This window comes from Megalobrama amblycephala, linkage group LG12, assembly GCF_018812025.1.
Source record: "Megalobrama amblycephala isolate DHTTF-2021 linkage group LG12, ASM1881202v1, whole genome shotgun sequence".
NCBI lineage: Eukaryota > Metazoa > Chordata > Actinopteri > Cypriniformes > Xenocyprididae > Megalobrama > Megalobrama amblycephala.
In genome coordinates this window covers 10,977,501-10,996,173 of record NC_063055.1, presented here as the reverse complement: position 1 = coordinate 10,996,173, position 18,673 = coordinate 10,977,501, and the positions used below count along the sequence as shown (strand labels likewise).

General features: G+C 36.7%; 1 protein-coding gene across 1 annotated transcript in view; it reads left to right on the top strand.

Moving 5' to 3' along the window:
- Positions 1–1,116: 1,116 nt before the first annotated feature.
- rnf11b (ring finger protein 11b) overlaps positions 1,117–18,673 on the top strand; it is an 18,560-nt gene continuing 1,003 nt past the window's right edge. The window contains exons 1-3 of the mRNA XM_048209787.1: positions 1,117–1,663; positions 16,852–17,021; positions 18,629–18,673. The exon at positions 18,629–18,673 is cut by the window's right edge and continues 1,003 nt beyond it. Of these exons, the coding sequence (XP_048065744.1) occupies positions 1,541–1,663; positions 16,852–17,021; positions 18,629–18,673 (338 nt within the window). The 5' untranslated portion in view covers positions 1,117–1,540. The remainder of the gene's footprint in view (positions 1,664–16,851; positions 17,022–18,628) is intronic.

Below are 18,673 nucleotides of genomic sequence, written 5' to 3'. Positions count from 1 at the left end.
CATCTTTTGTTTTCTTTCTTTGTGAACTAAGGAAACTTGCCACCTTAAAAAGGTGGACAGAAATTGACTTTCTTCTGCGGGATGTATGGCAGAATGGGGCAAATATAGTCACTTTCATTGTGTGGAGATAAATACTGTACAAGTGTGTATTGTCTAATACCTAAAATAACATTTTGTTATTAAAGGGATAGTTCGCTCAAAAATGAAATGATCATTGACTTGTGTACATAATTTTACTAATTTACATGAAATTCCATGTGTTGAATATGCTGTATAATTTTATTTTTCAGTGAAGCATATTATGCAGAATATAAGAGTCGGGACTGACAGTATATCACAGTGTTGGGGGTAATGCGTTACAAGTAACGTGAGTTACATAATCAGATTATTAGTAAACTAGTAAAGTAACGTTTTTAATTTACAACAAAATATCCGAGTTACTTAATCAAATAAGTAACGCAGATTACTTTGTTTTCCCATTTTTTGATTCGCCTTTTCTGTCCCCATGTTGAGAGAATTTGTGAGTAAGTGCAGAGGTGTGCGTTGTGTAAACATGATGGTTATTTTAGTTCTAGACTAAATGTGAGCATGCATTTACTTATCTTACTTGCATAAAAACGGATTCAGTATTCCTTAAACTTAATACAAACAGTGAAATGCAAACTCAGCATATTAGGCAAACCTGCAATAATTAAAGGTTAAATAATACAAATATACTTTGTATTTAATCTCACTTTAACCGATGTCTTTGGTGATCCATAACGCATCACTTTTAAAAGCAACTTTTCCCAACACACTATTTATTTAACATCTTTTTACCTCCAATTCAAGTGAATAGTAACTGGGGATTGTTATTCTGCCCAATATCTTTTTTCTACGAAAAAATAAGGGCATGGGTTTTCACAACAACATGAGGTTAAGTAAATAATGACAGAATTTTCAATTGAAAGTGAAATATGCCTTTAAAGCGGCCTAATGCGGTCAAGTTTACAGGCTTTAAACCCCCTGTTGTTGGTGTTCTAAGTCGGCATTCTGATTGGGTGACGAATAACCACTAATAACTTCCTTACTTAAGAAGAAAGCCGCTGATTGGTCCATACAGCCCGGAGGCGGGACTTAAAGTGACTGCCTGAAAGGCAACATTGCCTGAGTCGCCATTGAGAGCGAGCGCATATTTGATATTGTAGAAATTGTCGTTCGTACGCGAACCAGTGTTTCCAATTGAGACGAATAGAAAAGGACAACACTACATAACACGGCTTTAGGGCAAATAGACGTATTTGACAGGTTTAAACTGTGTGTGTTTATAAAAACATCGATTCATATCCGTGTATGACACTTTTTGCTAGGGCTCTTTGTGTCGACAATGGTTTGTTTTTCTCCGTCAGGATCTCTTATGGTGATCGGATCATTTTAAATGAATGATAGAGGTTTAGTCATTCTGTTTAAAAGGACAGAAATCTGGTTGGAGTGATTAAGGGCGGACAGGAAGAGATAGGCAGGATTTCAACATTTAGACAACAAGGAGTTTGGAAAGGAGATGGGGAATTGTCTGAAATCTCCCACTTCGGATGATATCTCCTTGCTCCACGAATCACAGTCAGACAGGGCCAGTTTCGGTGACGCCAACGATCCGGATCAGGAACCGCCACCTCCTTATCAGGTAAGCTTATGAAAAACCTCTAAAATAAACAAAGAAACTTTCTTCTCGACTAGAATACCATCTCATACACGCTCCTGCTTTTTAATATAAACGTTCACGTTGCAATATTCATAAAATGTAATATCAAGTGCATTATTCATAAAATGTAATCTCAAATGCATACGAATATACTGATATGTAGGATATCTATATAACACCAGGCTCCAGCAGGAGCTCCATCTGTTTAATTTCGCCCTACACAGTGTGCCATACTAAATCCTCTTTGTTCGACATAAACTTGGCCTACAATTCACGTCAGACCGTCTAAACAGATGGACAGCCTGTTATTTCATTTTTTACTGCCGCCTCCGTGGCGTGTTGATTCACCAGCACCAACTTTATTGCGACAAAGTAACAGTTCTGATTGTGACGTGCTTTGGTTCCAATTGTGACGTCATTGCGACGTTATTCTCCCAGGTAGTGTTTCTCAACCCTTTTTTAGTCCCCCACACAAATTTATAAAATTTAAAATTTGGACTGAGAGAAGAATCATGTTTTGTTTTGTTTTGTTCTCCCCCCATCTATTACCATTTTTATAAGTAGTTTAATTGAAAACTTGCCATGTACCCTTGTTGTACACATACCCTTGGTTGGGAATCACTATACTAGGGTAACCGGGGGGCTATGGGTTTCTGCAAACTTCCATAGGGGCTGCAAGATGGCTTAAAATATTTCAAATAAGACAATGAGGCAGCCTTCAAACATTGTCCTTTATGGAGTCAAAAAGGTTGGGAACCACTGCACTTGGGGATTTCCCCATTTTATGGACATGTGGAATCAGTTGAAGTTCAAGTCATGAGATCATGTTGTTTAAAATGATGTCATGCTTCTTATCACTTTGTTTAAATGGAAGACATTCAACTCATCTCAACATGTTTTTACTTCCATGGAAACCAGTGTTGCCAATTTTGTCACTAGATTTAGTGACTTCCCCGCCCCTTTTGAGACATTTCAAAAGTTTACGGACAAATCTAGCAACTTCTTGGACAAACCTTATCTACATTCTTATTTTGCCCACTGATCTATATTTATATTTATATAGATCAATGAATTTGCCATTATGATGTCATCTAATGACATTTAGCTACCAGTTTTAGCTTCTTTCAATTGAAAGCAGTTGGCAACACTGATGGGAACCGGGTTTGACTGGATGAATGTCTCTGTGCCATATTGAAACGAAACATTTTATGCACTGTCACTGTGTTTTTAAAGAAGCAACATAGTTTATACTGCATTGAGCTGTGAGGTTGTCCAAGCTCTGTTGTGTTATAGTCATGTTTGCTGCTTTGGTGGCTGTTACATCCTCTTTGTTGTGTATTGATCTTATCTGCTTTGCAAAAAGATACCAACAAACTGTCCTTCCCCATTAGCAAATCACCGTCAACACATCAGGTTCCAAAAGACATGTAATCAGATATGAATCTCAAATGATGATAATGCAGTAATTTCCTCAACTATTGTGATGTAACTGTGTTATAAATCTTCTTATGCAAAACCTTCCTGCAGAAGTTTAGTACGTTCTCTCCAATTTTGGCTGGATTATCCAGATGCTGATTGGCTCGGGGTGGAAGCAACCACCCAATAAAAAGTAGAAGGTAGAAGGTGGGACGTTTTGTGCTGTACTTCTTATCAGCTGTACTAACAACATTCTGCCACTTCCTCCTCCACATAGTCATCTGGAAACAGCCTGAATGTTCTGATTGGCCAGGAAATTGACTCAGAGGAGAACCACAGTAGCTTATACTTGCCTGTTTATGAAACTTTTCTAGGTAGTGTTGCCTGTATAATGATTGCATCAGATCTATTTTGTGCCATTTTCCAGTTGCATCCGACACCCTTAAAAAGAAGGCTCTTTATTGGCATCCATGAAGAACCTTTAACACCCACACAAGGTTCTTTTTCAGAGAAATAAAATGGTTCTTTTAAAAACCCCAAATGGTTCTTCTATGGCATCACTTATTCATTTTGGAACCTTTATGTTGATCAGCACTTTCATTTATTTGCTTTTCCAGTGGGCTGCTGCTGCTTTATTTTCTGTTATACCATCATTATTCATTTGCACTCCACATAATTAACTCATATTTTATGAGAATAAATAGCATCAGTTTTTTTTTAAGCAAATCTCTCACATCAGCTCCAGGGTTGAAATGCAAACATTAGAGGGTAAACCTGCCACTAGTATCTTTCTTGAGTTACTGGGCTGCGTCTTTCAAGAGGACGCCACTTTCTGCTGAACGCTAGCAAAAACCATGCTTGGCTTTCTGTTTTGTGAAGTTATTGAGTCTCTAGGGTGCAAGATCAGACAAGGGTGTAAAAAAAAAAAAAAAAAAAGAAGTAAAAGAAGACAACGCTGTGCTGAATTCACCCAGCGTTTGTTAACGGCACTGCTGCTCTGTGCAATATTCCGATGGCACGCTTCGGCCTATTGTCGGAATGTTGGACAGACAGGAGGTCTGTTTGCACAGCCCCCTTGAGAACTCAAATCATTCCCAATCTCAGCACATTCTTGCGTCGCCTGCCAAGAATGCTTGACGTTTTTCCCCTCAGAGTCTCAGGCAGGGAGCTAGAATGGGCCGCCTATGCTCTCAAGTATGTACAGAATCTGCTCTGCTTATTTTTTTAAGTTATAAAGGGATCTTTAATATGCAGTAGTAAATGCTGTTTCAATGGCCTTCTTTATAAGCCTTCAAAAACAGTCAAGAACACTTTGCTGCTACTACTTTCAGAACACAAACACAACAAAGCCGTTCAAGATGTGATCTGCTAAATGGATAGTTAACCCAAATATTTTGTCATCATTTATTTATGTCATTCCAAACTCGTATGACTTTCTTTCTTTAGATAGAATATTTCAACTGAGACATATTTCAAAATAACTTTCATGTTCCACAGATGAAAGTAAGTCACAAAGGTTTGAAATGACATGAGGGAGAATAAATAATGACAGAACTTTCATTTGTGGGTGAACTTTAAAGGGTTAGTTAATCCAAAAATGAAACCTCTGTCATTAATTACCTGCTGTCATGTCGTTCCAAAGCCGTAAAAGACTTTCATTCATCTTCGGAACACAAATTAAGATATTTTTAATAAAATCGCAGCGATTTCTGTTCCTCCATTGACAGTCTACGCAACTACCACTTTGACGCTTCAAAAAGAGATTGTAAAACTAATCCATATAAATTGAGGTTTTTAATTGAATTTAGGCTTTTATTCACATATAAACATTCATCAACGCTCACATCAGTCATGGTAAACGAAGCTCAAGCATGTGCGCTTGGCATCCGAGAACCAATGAGGTTCATTCTCGTGTTACACAGCATGTTTGAGCTTCCACAAGAACCAATGAGGTTTGTTCTCTCGCATCACACATCGGTTGAGCTTCTGTTTATGTTCACTGATCAAAGTTTATATGTGAATAAAAGCCTAAATTCAATCTGTACATCATATAAAGCGATTGAGTTTCTTCTGAAAATTTGGACTAAACCACTCAACTCATATGGATTAGTTTTACGATCTCTTTGTGAACATTTTGAAGCGTCAAAGTGGTAGTTGCGGAGATGTCAATGGAGAGTATAGAACTGGCTCAGATTTTATTAACTTCATTTGTGTTTTGAAGATGATCAAAAATCTTACGCGTTTGGAACGACATGGGGATGAGTAATTAATGACAGAATTTTCATTTTTGGGTGAACTATCCCTTTAAAGTTTCCCTCATAATATGCCACATTAACTATGTGCAGAATAGCATAACTATGTGTATAAAGTCAGAAAATGGAGCAGTAATGTTGCTTTCATTTGATCAAAATACAAGAAAACAGTAAAATTGTGAAATATTCTTACAATATAAATTCCTGTTTTCTATTTTAATATATTTTTAAAATGTAATTCATTCATGTGAGGGCAGAGCTGTCACATGATCCTTCAGAAATCCTTAATAAGAAACATTTATTCTTATCAATGTTCAAAACGCTGTGCTGTGATAGTTATTTCTTTGAATAGGAATTTGTTTAAAATATAATTTTTGTAACATAAATGTCTACAGTCACTTTTGATTTTAATTTAATGCATCCTTGCTGAATAAAAGTATTCTTTTTTTTTTTTAATTTTAATTTTTTTTTATCCAACTGCCTGAACTCTTGAACTGTAAATTAATTTAGATTTTCCGTTAAACATTTCCATTTAGGTTTTCTTTAGCTGTTGATGTCTTATCAAAGCCCTCATGGTTCCTGGCTTTCTTTAGCTGCCATGTTAAGAAGCATTAGCACCATTGTGTAAGGAGCTCAGTAGAGTTAGCCTAGTTTCACTCCCTGTGTCTCGGACAGAGACTAAACAGATGAGAGCGGCTCTATTTCAGAATAACAGCTAGCCGGATCCAGTCTGATCTGTGTGACTGAACAGTAAATACAGTTTACTCAGTAAAGCCAAACTATACTAGTGTTTTGACGCTGTATGGTGCATCTGATTGAAAGAGGAAGTGAACCTGAGGGAATGATTAGGAGACAGTGTAATATGAGGTCTTCCTGATAGTTTGGAAAGCAGCTGACAGTGTTTGCTGACTCATGCGTGTGAGGCTGGACAGGGTGAGATAAGCACGTCTGTGAGAGAGAAAGACTGTGCAGGAGCCAACGTTAGAAATAATGGAGGTTCCCTTTAGCCTAAAAAGTGTTGTGGTTTCCCCACTGCTCTTCTCATCAATCGATTCTCTGTTTACTTCATGCTGTAGTTGCTCTAGCTAACAGGCTGCTTTCTCTGCTCTCTGACATGGAAGGCTCACGTCGCCTAGTAGCCAGACAGCTCATCTTAAGTGGACATACTCAATCCTTAGTCTTTACCCTCACTTTACCTGTCTCACTTTCTCTCTCACAAACACGCACATGCTTTTTTCTTTTTTTTTTTTGTTTAAGCCATTGGCCCTGTAGTCTATATTACGTCATGAACTTTTTCACCACGTCTAAAATGATGCATTGTGTTTAGTAGCATTTTATGATTTATATGATGGTGCAAATGACATTTTAATCATTTTTGGAATAAAATGGCAAACTATTTTGTCTTGCAAAGACTAATTTTGGAGCTATATTTTATGCATCCTAAATACAATTAAATATTTTCACACTTTTTGCAAAATTGTAGCTTGATTGACGCACCATAAAATATTCTAGTGGTATTTACATAGTTTTCTATATCACACTCTTTGATACTTAGTACTGAAAACTTAATTGAGCCAAAATTGTTGGACATTTTAGAAACAGTGCAACTGAAGTTGATGATGCTGACTCATCTCCACAGTAACGTGTGCTTACAGAGTGAAATCAAATGCACCTTTCATATTTATTAAAAAAAAATTCGAATTGGTCCATTTAAAAGTAGACGTTTCAAGCTATTGAGTTTTGGTTCATTTATGTGATTATGCACTGCTGTTCAGGGAGACCAAGTGAGTGTACACAAATAAAAGTAGACCTTTTAGTTCAGAATGATGTATTAGTCTTATCTGTATGACAAAAAATGTATTTTAAGTATTTTAAGTAAAAAAAAATCCAAATGATTGCGCCGGTGCTGTAAAGCGCGTTATACTTTAGCTTCCACACAAACACTTGAATATATAATAGGGTTACACTTTATTTTACAGTGCCGTAGTTGCAATGTAATTCATCAAATAAGTACTGAGTACTATTAATTAACTACATGTACTTACTATATAGTTACAGTTAGGGTTAGGGTTTGGTTTAGCGTTAGTTACTTGTAATTATGCATAATTTACTGTTATTACTATAGTAAGTACACTCCAGACTTAAGCGTAGAGGTGACTGTGCCTTCCCTGTAATAGGTCCTCGCCTCTGGAATGACCTGCCAGTGGAGATCCGAATGGCCCCTAGCTAGACCGTTTTTAAGTCTCTTCTAAAAACCTATTTGTTTTCATTGGCCTACTAGGTTCTATATTCCTGCCTATTATATTTTCTATTGTGTTTTATTTCTCTTTTTCGGGTTATTTGTCTTGTTATACCATGTTTTATGTGATTTTACTACTCTTATGATGCTGTTTCTCTTGTGAAGCACTTTGGTCAGTCTTGTGGCTGTTTTAAATGTGCTATATAAATAAAGTAAACTTGAAGTACATGTAGTAATGTGTAACTACGGCACTGTAAAATAAAGTGTTACCTATAATAGCGTAGATTTATCTAGGTTGACGTTAGAGCGAGCAGCCATGTAAAGTTGCTTCTACATGTTTCAAATGATAAGCCATATTTGAGGTCGATGAATACTGTAATTACCACAAAGACGAACAGCGTGACTTTGCCACTTCCTGTGGAGGTTGTCTGTGACTAAACGACTAACAAAATCTTGGGCAACTAATGTTTAGTCTTCTATTAGGGGGCATCCCTAGAATTTTCACTTAGTACAGTATGTCATACAGTGTTAGAGTTCTAGGTCACAATTTTTACAACCCATGTTTTCAGGAGTTTTAGCGCGTCGGGTTTGAGACCAAAGTTCAGTACACGATATTGAATAGACTATTTCTGTCACTTACAACGTGGCTCTTATGAGCTCAGGTCTTTACCAATAGACTACACTGGCTACTCATGCCATTGATGCTAAATAAACAAATAAACTGTGAAGCTTGTGTGAGAACAGATGAAAACAGTACAGTACAGAACAGTAAAGTGAGACAGAAGGAGAACTTTAGCATGGTTGATATACTAATTTCTTATGAAAGAAGGATTTGCAGAAAGGTGTTGATTTCTATGAGGGGAAATCCATGCAGTGTACACAATGAAGCATTCATAGGAGATAAACGCCTGCAAAGTGTGAAGAAACAGGCCTGCAGCTCTTAAGATTCAGGTCACTCAATGGTTAAATGTTTAGCCTCTTACACTCTTACTTTTTTTTTTTTTTTTTTTTTTTTTTTTACATAGCCCAATGCAAAACATCCATTTTATGAGAAGTCTTATGGTTTACAAATAGAAAACACATTACTCTTTAAAGGATTCACTAGAAACGTCTTTAGCTAGTGTACTGCATAAACAAGTAGTTGTAACCAAATTCCCCTCAGTCTGGCACTGCTGAAATTGTGTCTAGGTACTTGTGTATCTAAACAGTGTGTTAGGGTGAATGTAATTTTTGCTGCTTAAGAAGTGTTATATAATAAATATATATACCTGTACGTGTATGAGTGTGTGTTCTCGTGTGGTAATGGAGACTTGATTTTGTGCTGAGCTGGTACAGACCATTTCTGCACCGCTGACTTGGTAGCACTCAAACAGCTGTTTGTTTAACCTTCCTGTGCTCAGATAAGCGTCCACCTCCGCAGCCCACTCACTGCTAAGAAAAGGACAAACGGTGTGTGAGACAGAAAAAGAAAGAGAGCTGATTGCCCCAGAGTGAAAAGCAGGTGCTGAAAATTTCTGTTCCCATAACACTTCTAGTATGTTAACAAGAACACAAAGTTTGATTTGTTTAAAAAAGAAGGAAAAAAAAAAAACGTCATGAATGCTGTACTCTGAAATCACAACAGTTTGGTTTTTGGCTATTTTTTTTTCTCTCTATTTCTCATCATTTTTATCAGGATTTCTTGCATCAGTAGCAGTCATAATTTTGCTTTAAATGATCAATTTACATTTTCTATCTGACCTTTAGAATTTTACATGCTCCAATCTGTTTTCTTTCTTTTATATATTATAAATTATATATTATAAATATATTATTATATTTTATATAAATATATTTAATTTATTTATTTAATTACTTATTTATAAATATTTTAAGACATTAATACTATTATTCGGCATGGACACATTAAAATGATCAAAATGTGACAGTAAAGACATTTAGGCCCGGTTTCACAGACAGGGCTTAGCCTAAGCCAGGATTAGGCCTTAGTTAAATTAGGGTATTTAAGAAGCTTTTATAAACGTTCACTAGAAAAAAATATATTACTGGTGTGCATCTTGAGACAAAACAATGCCACTGACATATTTTAAAGCAGAACTAAGTAACTTTTTTACCTTCATAAATAGTTTTCTAAGTCCTTACGATGGTTAATTGACTTTTAGTGGTGTGTTTGAGGCGAGCACTAACCCCCTCTGGCACGTCTACGCCAGAAAACAGCACTTGCAAGTTGAGCTGCACCGACTCGACACAATCTCGCCTCATGTTCACGTTCACGCGAGAGTGACAAAATGCTTTACGGTAATTCAAAAACAATGTATATATTATGACTTTATAAGACAATTTCAAAAATTACCCACCTCCATTGAGATTTCTTGTACTGTATTTGCAAAACTACTGCGCTGGTGAGCGTTGTAGTCGTTGTAGTCCAGAGCTGCGTTTTGGAGTATTTACGACAGTGTGATTCACTGAAGAAACCTGTAGGGGGAGCTTCGCAAATCTTACTGAGTTCCGCTTTAAAGGTCCCGTTTTTCGTGGTTTTTTGAAGCTTTGATTGTGTTTATAGTGTGCAATATAACATGTTCATGTTTCACGTGTAAAAAAACACAGTATTTTTCACATAATTTACTTATCTGTATACCGCTGTTTCCACTGTCATAAAAACAGGCTGATGACTTCCTTGTTCTATGAAGTCCCTCCTTCAGAAATACGTAACGAGTTCTGATTGTGCCAGCGGTTCCTGTGTTGTGATTCGACAGCAGCTTAGCGCACCTTGCCCGGAAAGGTCACGCCTCTTACCATAACGTGGAGATGCATGCGCTCAGTGTTATTGTAAACATGTGCTGCACATAAAAACATGTGGATTATAATTTTCAGGAACCGAGTTAAACATAAATTGTAACCATTGATCTCTAAGTACAGCGTCCCTGGGAAGGCCAAACAAAGGTGATTGGACTGCGGGATGAAAATAACAGCGTTTCGACGACATGGCGACAAACACACACTACAAGCGCAACTCTTGCTCTTCTCCGTGGGAGCGCAACAAGACCACGCCCCCTTTTTTTTGTGTATTCCTGTGGGCGGAGGTTAGTCAAAAAACTGTTAGTTATTAGTGACGTCATTAAAGAAGGAAGTAGAGGGATGTAGTCCAAACTGGCCGTTCGATGTAGGCGACTTCTGTTAAATAAAATATCTCGCTTGGCATTGAACTTTGAGCTTTAAAATTTTACAGATTTTATTTATACTCTAACAACAACATTACACACTAACTAAAGTTTGAAACATGGGATCACGAAGAACGGGACCTTTAAGGTATGCCAGTACAAGTTACTTTCAGTTAGAACTGCTAAAACATGCATTTTAGTCTGAGACTAGCTTAAGCCTTGTCCGGGGGTTATTATGTTACAAAAGATTAATAGTTGCTTGGGCACTTTCCCATTGAGAATGGGGAACAAATTTCTATCTGGATACTTTATATCGAAATTTGATGCCCATTCTCAATGGGAAAGTGCCCAAGCAACATCGCTTTGCAACATTGCTCAGCATCATTCTGCTCAAGAAGTTGCCCCTGTATTATCACCTTTAACCTTTTGAAGTTTGAACGAAAATGTATATGTAAATGTCTTAAAATTCTTTTTTTAAGCTTTACTTTAGTGTAAATTTATATATTCACATTTAATGCTGTCAACTTAATCAAGATACTAATTGCTTTAGTGGTAGATTAATGTTGCTCATCAATTTATTAACCCTTTGTTAGTTATGTATTAAAGATATATGCCCCTTTACTACAGTATAGTACGCTACTTTATCTTGATAGCTTATGTGTAGCTTGGGAAGCTAATGTTAAATGTAGTAGTGTTAGGGATGCTAAAGTAGCCCCCCCTCATACTGTCTGTAGTCTTTTCCACGAATGGCCTATGGTCTGTCTTTTCACTGGAAGATCAGGTTATGTCATACTGATAAGGGTGCGTTCACACTTGTAGTTCGGTTCGTTTGGTTCATTTGGTCCGGATCAAAGAAGAAAAAACAACATTTAGTCCTGGTCCGGTTAGCGTTTAGATTGTTATCACCGAACCAAAAAGATACCGAACCTTAAGTCATAGGGATACATTCACAACGTGATTGGTCGGATTTTATGACGTATTGACTATTTTGAGACGGAACTTACCGAACATCCAAAACAGTGCTGTTTGCTGGGGTAATGCTCTCGTTGTGTGTGCGTAGCGGTGCGTAGCCTGCATGTGATGGTATTTTGGCCAGCTGGGAACTCGTGAAGAGCTTATAAAATGTGTAAAGTAGTCAAAACACCGGCGGGAATCCATCCACACACAAATGATCTGCTGCATGGAGACGCGCGTCTATGACGAGAAAAACCGACATGCGTGAGGATTCTGTCCTTTTTAGGGTCTCGTCTTCCTGTTTTTGGTTCGGTTACATGTCTTTGGTCCGTGTTGCGTTCATATATTATTCGAACCGCACCAGAGTTCGTTTGGAAGCGGACCGAGACCCATCTTTTCAGCGGTCTCGGGCCGCTTGTTTGGTGCGCACCAGGGTTCGGATGGCAGCGTTCACATATGTTCAAATGAACCGCACTAACCGAGCAATCGCACCAGGGTTCGTTTTAATCGAACCAAACATGACAAGTGTGAACGCACCCTAAGAATTACGAGGTAAAAAAATTAAACATGCATGGAACTGTTCACTGTAAGCTCAATAACATGCGATTTAATCAATATATCCAGTGAATTTTCATTTAATGTCGACTTTAAGGGAAGTCAGTGCACTTGTTGGCCATCTTGGCTACCTTACTATAGTTAATAGGCATAAAAGTTCAGCAATTATTTTGTTTATTAGAAAAAGACAGGAAATCTGTTAGTTAGGATTACAGCAATTATAGCAATGAAACAGTATTGTAATGTTGTTTGTTCATGCTAATCATGCTATTTAACAGTATTTTTCAGGCTAGTTCAGTTAATGCACATGCAAATTCTAGTGTAAAAAAACATCTCCTCCACTTTATACAGTCTCTGATCCAATCTGAGATATCTATAACAAACCAGAGAAGAGAAAGTGAGAGAGAGGGAGATGTCATAGTGGGTGACCTGTGCACATGGTCAATAGGGATGGAATGTGGATTGTTAGGTCTAGGGTGGTTGTGTGTCTGGTTGAGCCATGCTAGCCTGTAGCCTTATTTTGGGCTAATCGAGTGATATAAATGCACAGGAATGTGAAGCACAGATGTCTTCACTTCTATGTTTGTTGTGAAAGCACTGAATCAGCCTTGACATTGATTTGATTTCTGATTGAGTCAGTTCTCAGTAGATGACACTGTTATCAGGAGTTATGGTTGTTTTACTGGTTTATGGTTCTGTTTTGTTATCTCTTGGGATTTGGAGGCAAAAGAAGCATACAATGCGGTGAAGGTTTGGGTTGTTTTGTCTAGTCCACTGAGTCCAGGGAGGGAGTAGTGCTTTTTAGTCTTTACTGGAACAGACGTGGAGAAAGAGAGCAGAAAACGGACCGCTGGATGGCTTGTCTGTTCCAGTAATGAGGGAGGGCCGGATACTGGACTACATGCTTTGTTTAGCACCAAAGCCTACCAGACCAAACAGAATTCCCTGCTTGCCAGCTCTCGTTTTTTTTTTTTTTTTTTTTTTTTTTTTTTTCCCTCGTTCCCTTCATCTCTTTGTCTCAGGCGGTCTGTTTCTTTGAACCAATCAAATCATTCTCTTGCACTTGTGGTCTTGGAGTGTCTGATATTGTTTGTGTTGTTCTCAAACAAGCAATTTAACAGCGATGCGTCTGTAGTTCTGTGCTCTTGATGACTGAAATATGACATGTCCAAATCAACATTGTCATAACAAACTGTCTGATACCTCCTCACAGCTTATGATTCCCCACAGTCCTATGCGTTTGATTGTGATGATTTTCTGTTTCTTGTTAATGTTGTTTTATTGATATAATAATATGTTTGGCTGCATTTACACAGCAAAGTCTTTTCCACTAATCTGATGTTTTGTCATCATTTTATTTTAAATTTCTAGTTCCCAAAATTGTTCACAATATACTAATGAGACCTTTTTTTTTAACAGAACCATTAATAGATTTAAAAAAATTGCTTGTTTATCTCAATTTGGTTGAGACAGTCTGAATCTATCGTTAAGATGAAGTTTGTAGTTCATCCCTTAAAGATGAAAATATATATAAAATTGTATACACATGCATGCGCACATATATACATATACACACAATGCACATGCATATACACATACATACACGCATGCATTCATATACATACATGCATACATATAAATATATGTATATCTCTCACATTTTGAGAGATCTAGCACAAACAACCACTGAGTTACAGATGCTCAAACAAAAGGTGTTACTTTTATCCCCGGTCTTTCCCTATATATATCACAAACACACACCCCCACACACAATGTTGCTTTGTTTGGCAAAGTTTTATGTTTTAATAGTACATTCTAAAACATATTTTATACCATATGTTTTATATTTAAAACTTATTTTATACTGTAAAGTCATTGACTGACTTGGCAACGACTATAGAGTTTCAGAGACTGTCAGAGAAGACGACGCCGCTGTTGTCAGAATGATCGTGTTTCAGTTCTGCTTCTACCTAAACACACACACACACCTTTATTTGCTGGATCACAGAGTGCTGATCGCTACATTGAGTATGTACGTGCCTCACCAACCTTTTTTCTATTTGGTTGTGTCTTCAGCTGGTGTATAAATAAGTTTGTATATTCAAGTTGGCAGTGTAACCTGTCTGCATCTGTCATGTGATTGTAGGATTCAGTATTGCCACTGTGTGACCTAATTGTTAAGTGAGCACTGAACCTGATCTCAAAGCTCACCTTTAATCTGAAATCAGAACTGCGCTACGTCACGGTTGCTTTTCCCAGCAGCACCTCCCAGTCCTCAGGCCTGGTTTCTACAGATTCCGTCTCACTCCTGTGTATGGGCATTACTCCCCAGTGTGGAAACATGTCCTACTTTTGATAAATCACTATCGTGGTGCTTGCGTGTATGAATGTGGGTTAGAGGTTTATAATGCAAGGAGGTAATAAATATTTGCCAAGTATGATTACCCATAGAGCAATATCTATAGATTTTGCCATGTGTGGCTGTTCTGAGCCAAAGTAGTGCTCATTTTTTTTGGATCCCAAGTCTGCAAGCTCACTAAGTGTGAAACCTCCAAGTCCAATAACCATCAACACCACCATTCACAAATCAACACTCCTTTACGAGGCTAATTTATTGGAGGGTTTTAAAGGGACACGGGATGTGAACTCCAGGATACAATCGTTTACACCTGAAACGACATATTAATGTCCTCTCTGGGTGGTCTAGTGGTAATTTAATGTTATTAATGGAGGTTAGGTTAATACAGTTGTGCTCACAAGTTCATACTTCTGATTTTTCATTAATTTACATACCTTTTGTATAATCTTTAAGATATAGAACATTAAAAAAAAAAAATAAGAGAATCTTAAATTATGTTTAGTGTATGTATACATATACTTTTGCTAGTTATTTTTAATAATAAGAATAATTATTAAATAAGATTATAAGAATATAAATAAGAATGATAAAAAGTTCTAGATCTAAGAAGTAATCAATTTAAATTATTTGCAAATAATATTTTATTTTAAAATATGCACACATTCACTATTACTCATATCTAATATGTCGAAAATGTGTCTTGTCACATTCACTTATGAATTACATGAATCATGATCGCATATTTTCAAATAAAAATGGCGAATTTTAATAAGTCGAGTAGTTGTATCACTTGAGTCTATTACTGTCGGTCGCTGAACATTTCTATCATAAAATAGTTTTCTAATACTTGCATGTACTTGCATCTTTCCACAAACTCTCGTTGCATTGTGACGGTTACGGTAAGGCCTGCCTTCTTTGATTTGATTGGCTATCTCGATCATTTTGACATTGTCGAGTGCTGTTAGACCGCTGAGGCAGAGCGGCCTAAAAATGAACTTTTAAAACTTTTTGCCATCCTAACAACAAACAGCTTTACTCATTCTACAGTAAAATAAGATAAGACAAATACAATGAGAAAATATTAATTCTGTTATGTTTATTATGATTATTCTTTTATTCATAACTCAGACCAAAATCATTGGCTCTGGTCAAACTCTGCTTATGTCTGTGCATTTTCTTTACACCAAACATTATTTCTCCCATCAAACAGTCGTAAAGCGCTTTGTGTTTGGTTACTTCTGATAAGAAGCAAAGTCTCAGATTTCAAACTCTGTCCATGTTATTACAAAAGTCTTTTCTTCCACTTTAATACAAGTTATAGCACAAAAACATGCATGAACATCAAAAAGTCTGTTGAAAGATACAGTACAACTTACCTAAATTTGATCATGTCTCTTGTAATCGCTCAATCAGTGTTTCAGCCATGGAAAGATGTCAATAAAACAGTTTGTGAACTATGTTCACAGTTTGTTAGTTAGCTATATAAAAAAAAAAACACTGATTTACTATTTATTCAAACATGACCGAGTATGAAAAGTTGTATACAAACATTTCAGTTTGAGTGTAACTATTATATCTGAAGATAAATAGCAGTTAAATATAATGGTGCTAAAAAGATTGTGGTAAAATGGTATAAAGGGTATTTATGAACTGTGCATCTCTAAAATGAGTCTACGGACTGTTATACAGAATATCCTGTATAATCAAAGTTTTTCCCTTTTAAAATAATCATATGGGGTTTATATAATGTATAGTTAATAATAATCTGCTATAAGCAATACGGTAACATCAACTTGTTTTAATCTTTAATACCTTATATGCAGTTTTCAGCAGAGCGTGGAGCGCGCAGAGCTTAAACATACTCAGTCTCCCAAACAGCTTTGACTAGTGAATGCTGAGCAGGCACCTGTCTCAATGGGAGCTATTGTTCACATCCCTCTCTTCATAAGTACCCTTTGGACTCAATATGGTCCCATTTGGGCCTCTCACATCAAAATGGTGCAAAAAGAGAGAGATCGCCCCCTTGTGGTGCTTTGGTTGTATGTGCCTCAATTATTAAGATGCTTACTCATAACTGTATTATTGTATTACTGTTTAGTCAGTTCTGGGTTAGTCATATATGCATTATATTGAGTGGTATAAAAGTGGTTAAAGATCTCGAACCCTACAAGCAGTGATCCATAACATTTCACCATTGTTGTATGTTCTAATATGCTGTATATGTGTGTTTTCAGGAGCAGATCCATGTGCCGGTGTACCACCCCACTCCCAGCCAGGCCCGTCTGGCTACCCAACTGACTGAAGAGGAGCAGGTCCGGATCGCTCAAAGGATCGGCCTCATCCAGCATCTTCCCAAAGGTGTCTATGATCCAGGCAGTGACGGCACCGAGAAGAAGATTCGAGAGTGAGTGATGACATTGTGTTTGTTTCTTAGTTATATTAAAGGTATTGAAAGCACCATTTTATTTCAGTCTAGCTCAAAACCCCGAACGCTCGTTTATAACGAAGGGAAAGGAATCGAATTAAGCTGAAATCTGCTATGACTAGGATTACGGTAGTGTTAAATGATGAGATTGTTGAAATGTTTAACGGTTTTATTCCTACATTTAGAATGTATTTGGCAGTTTTACAATTTATTCTGTTTTGCGTGATTTCTGAAGACTGATGAGCAACAGAATGAGTCTTCCTTATCAGTAAATGATTTAACTGCCAGCTGGGGACTTTTAACAGAACTATTCATTTGCAGACTTTGTATGGTGGAATTTAATTATCATCAAAGTTCAACGAGTATAAAATATCAACAATACAAGCAAACAAAGGGATAAAGTTGTTTAAATATGTTTTTTTATCCCAGCTTATTTTGCAGAGCCATTCATAATCTAAAGCCTTCCAAATGTGAAAACACTGACTATGACGGTATCAAACATTGCTCTGTTTGAACGCCTCAACTAAGCTGAAATAGAAACTTGACTGTTGAATGACCAATTGTAGGAAAACCAGTTCTTTTTTTTTTTTCTTCTTTTTTTTTTAACAGTGAAACGGCAATATCAATGAATGCACGGCGTTTTGAAAGAAACTATATTTATCGGCATTAACAATTGTAGTCTTTTGACAGCTTTTGTTTTTCTTGTGCACAGTTCATAACTGAATTGACAATTCCTTTTAAATGTATAGCATTCAGAAGTTTTTTTTTAAAGACTTTAATACTTCTATTCAGCAAGCATGTAATAAATTGTTCAAAAGTGACAGTATAAAGACTTTTATAAATGTAACGCATACATTTTAAATAAATGCTATTCTTTTGAATTTTCTATTCATCAAAGAATCCTGATAAAAATGTTTTCACAAAAATATGACGCAGCACAATTGATTTCAACAATAATATGAAATGTTTGTTGAGCAGCAAATCAGCATATTAGAATGATTTCTGAAGGATCATGTGACTGAAGACTGGAGTAATGATGCTGAAAATTCAGCTCTTCTATCACAGGAATAAAATACATAGTAAAATATATTAAAATAGAAAACAGTTATTTTAACTTGTAATAATATTTCAGAATATTACTGTTTTTACTGTATTTTTGATCAAACAATTGCAGCCTTGGTGAGCAGAAGAAACATGTTTTAAAACTTCTGAATCTGAACAGTAGTGTATGTGTGTCATGCTTTAATTTAAATTAAACCAAACAACCTGAAGCTGGCTTACAAGACTCTTCAGTGTGACGCTATTTATTTTTAATTGCGATTCAGTAGCGCTGGGACAATAAATCGATTTGCGATACAATGATTCTGGATCAATTCTGATATTTTCCGAATGCATCCCTACAATTCAGTAAATTTTTCTTCCTGTCATTCCTATTCAAATTCCAGTTCAACATCCTGCAGGGTGTGACCAGCTTATAAATTCTACGTTATGCCCAGCCCTGTCAGCAGCCTATGGAAACGCTGTGCCCTTTGTTGTCGAGCTTATCGCGGTGTGTGTTAACACGTTTTCTCTCTCTCTCTGCGCAGGTGTGTGATCTGCATGATGGACTTTGTGTATGGAGACCCCATCCG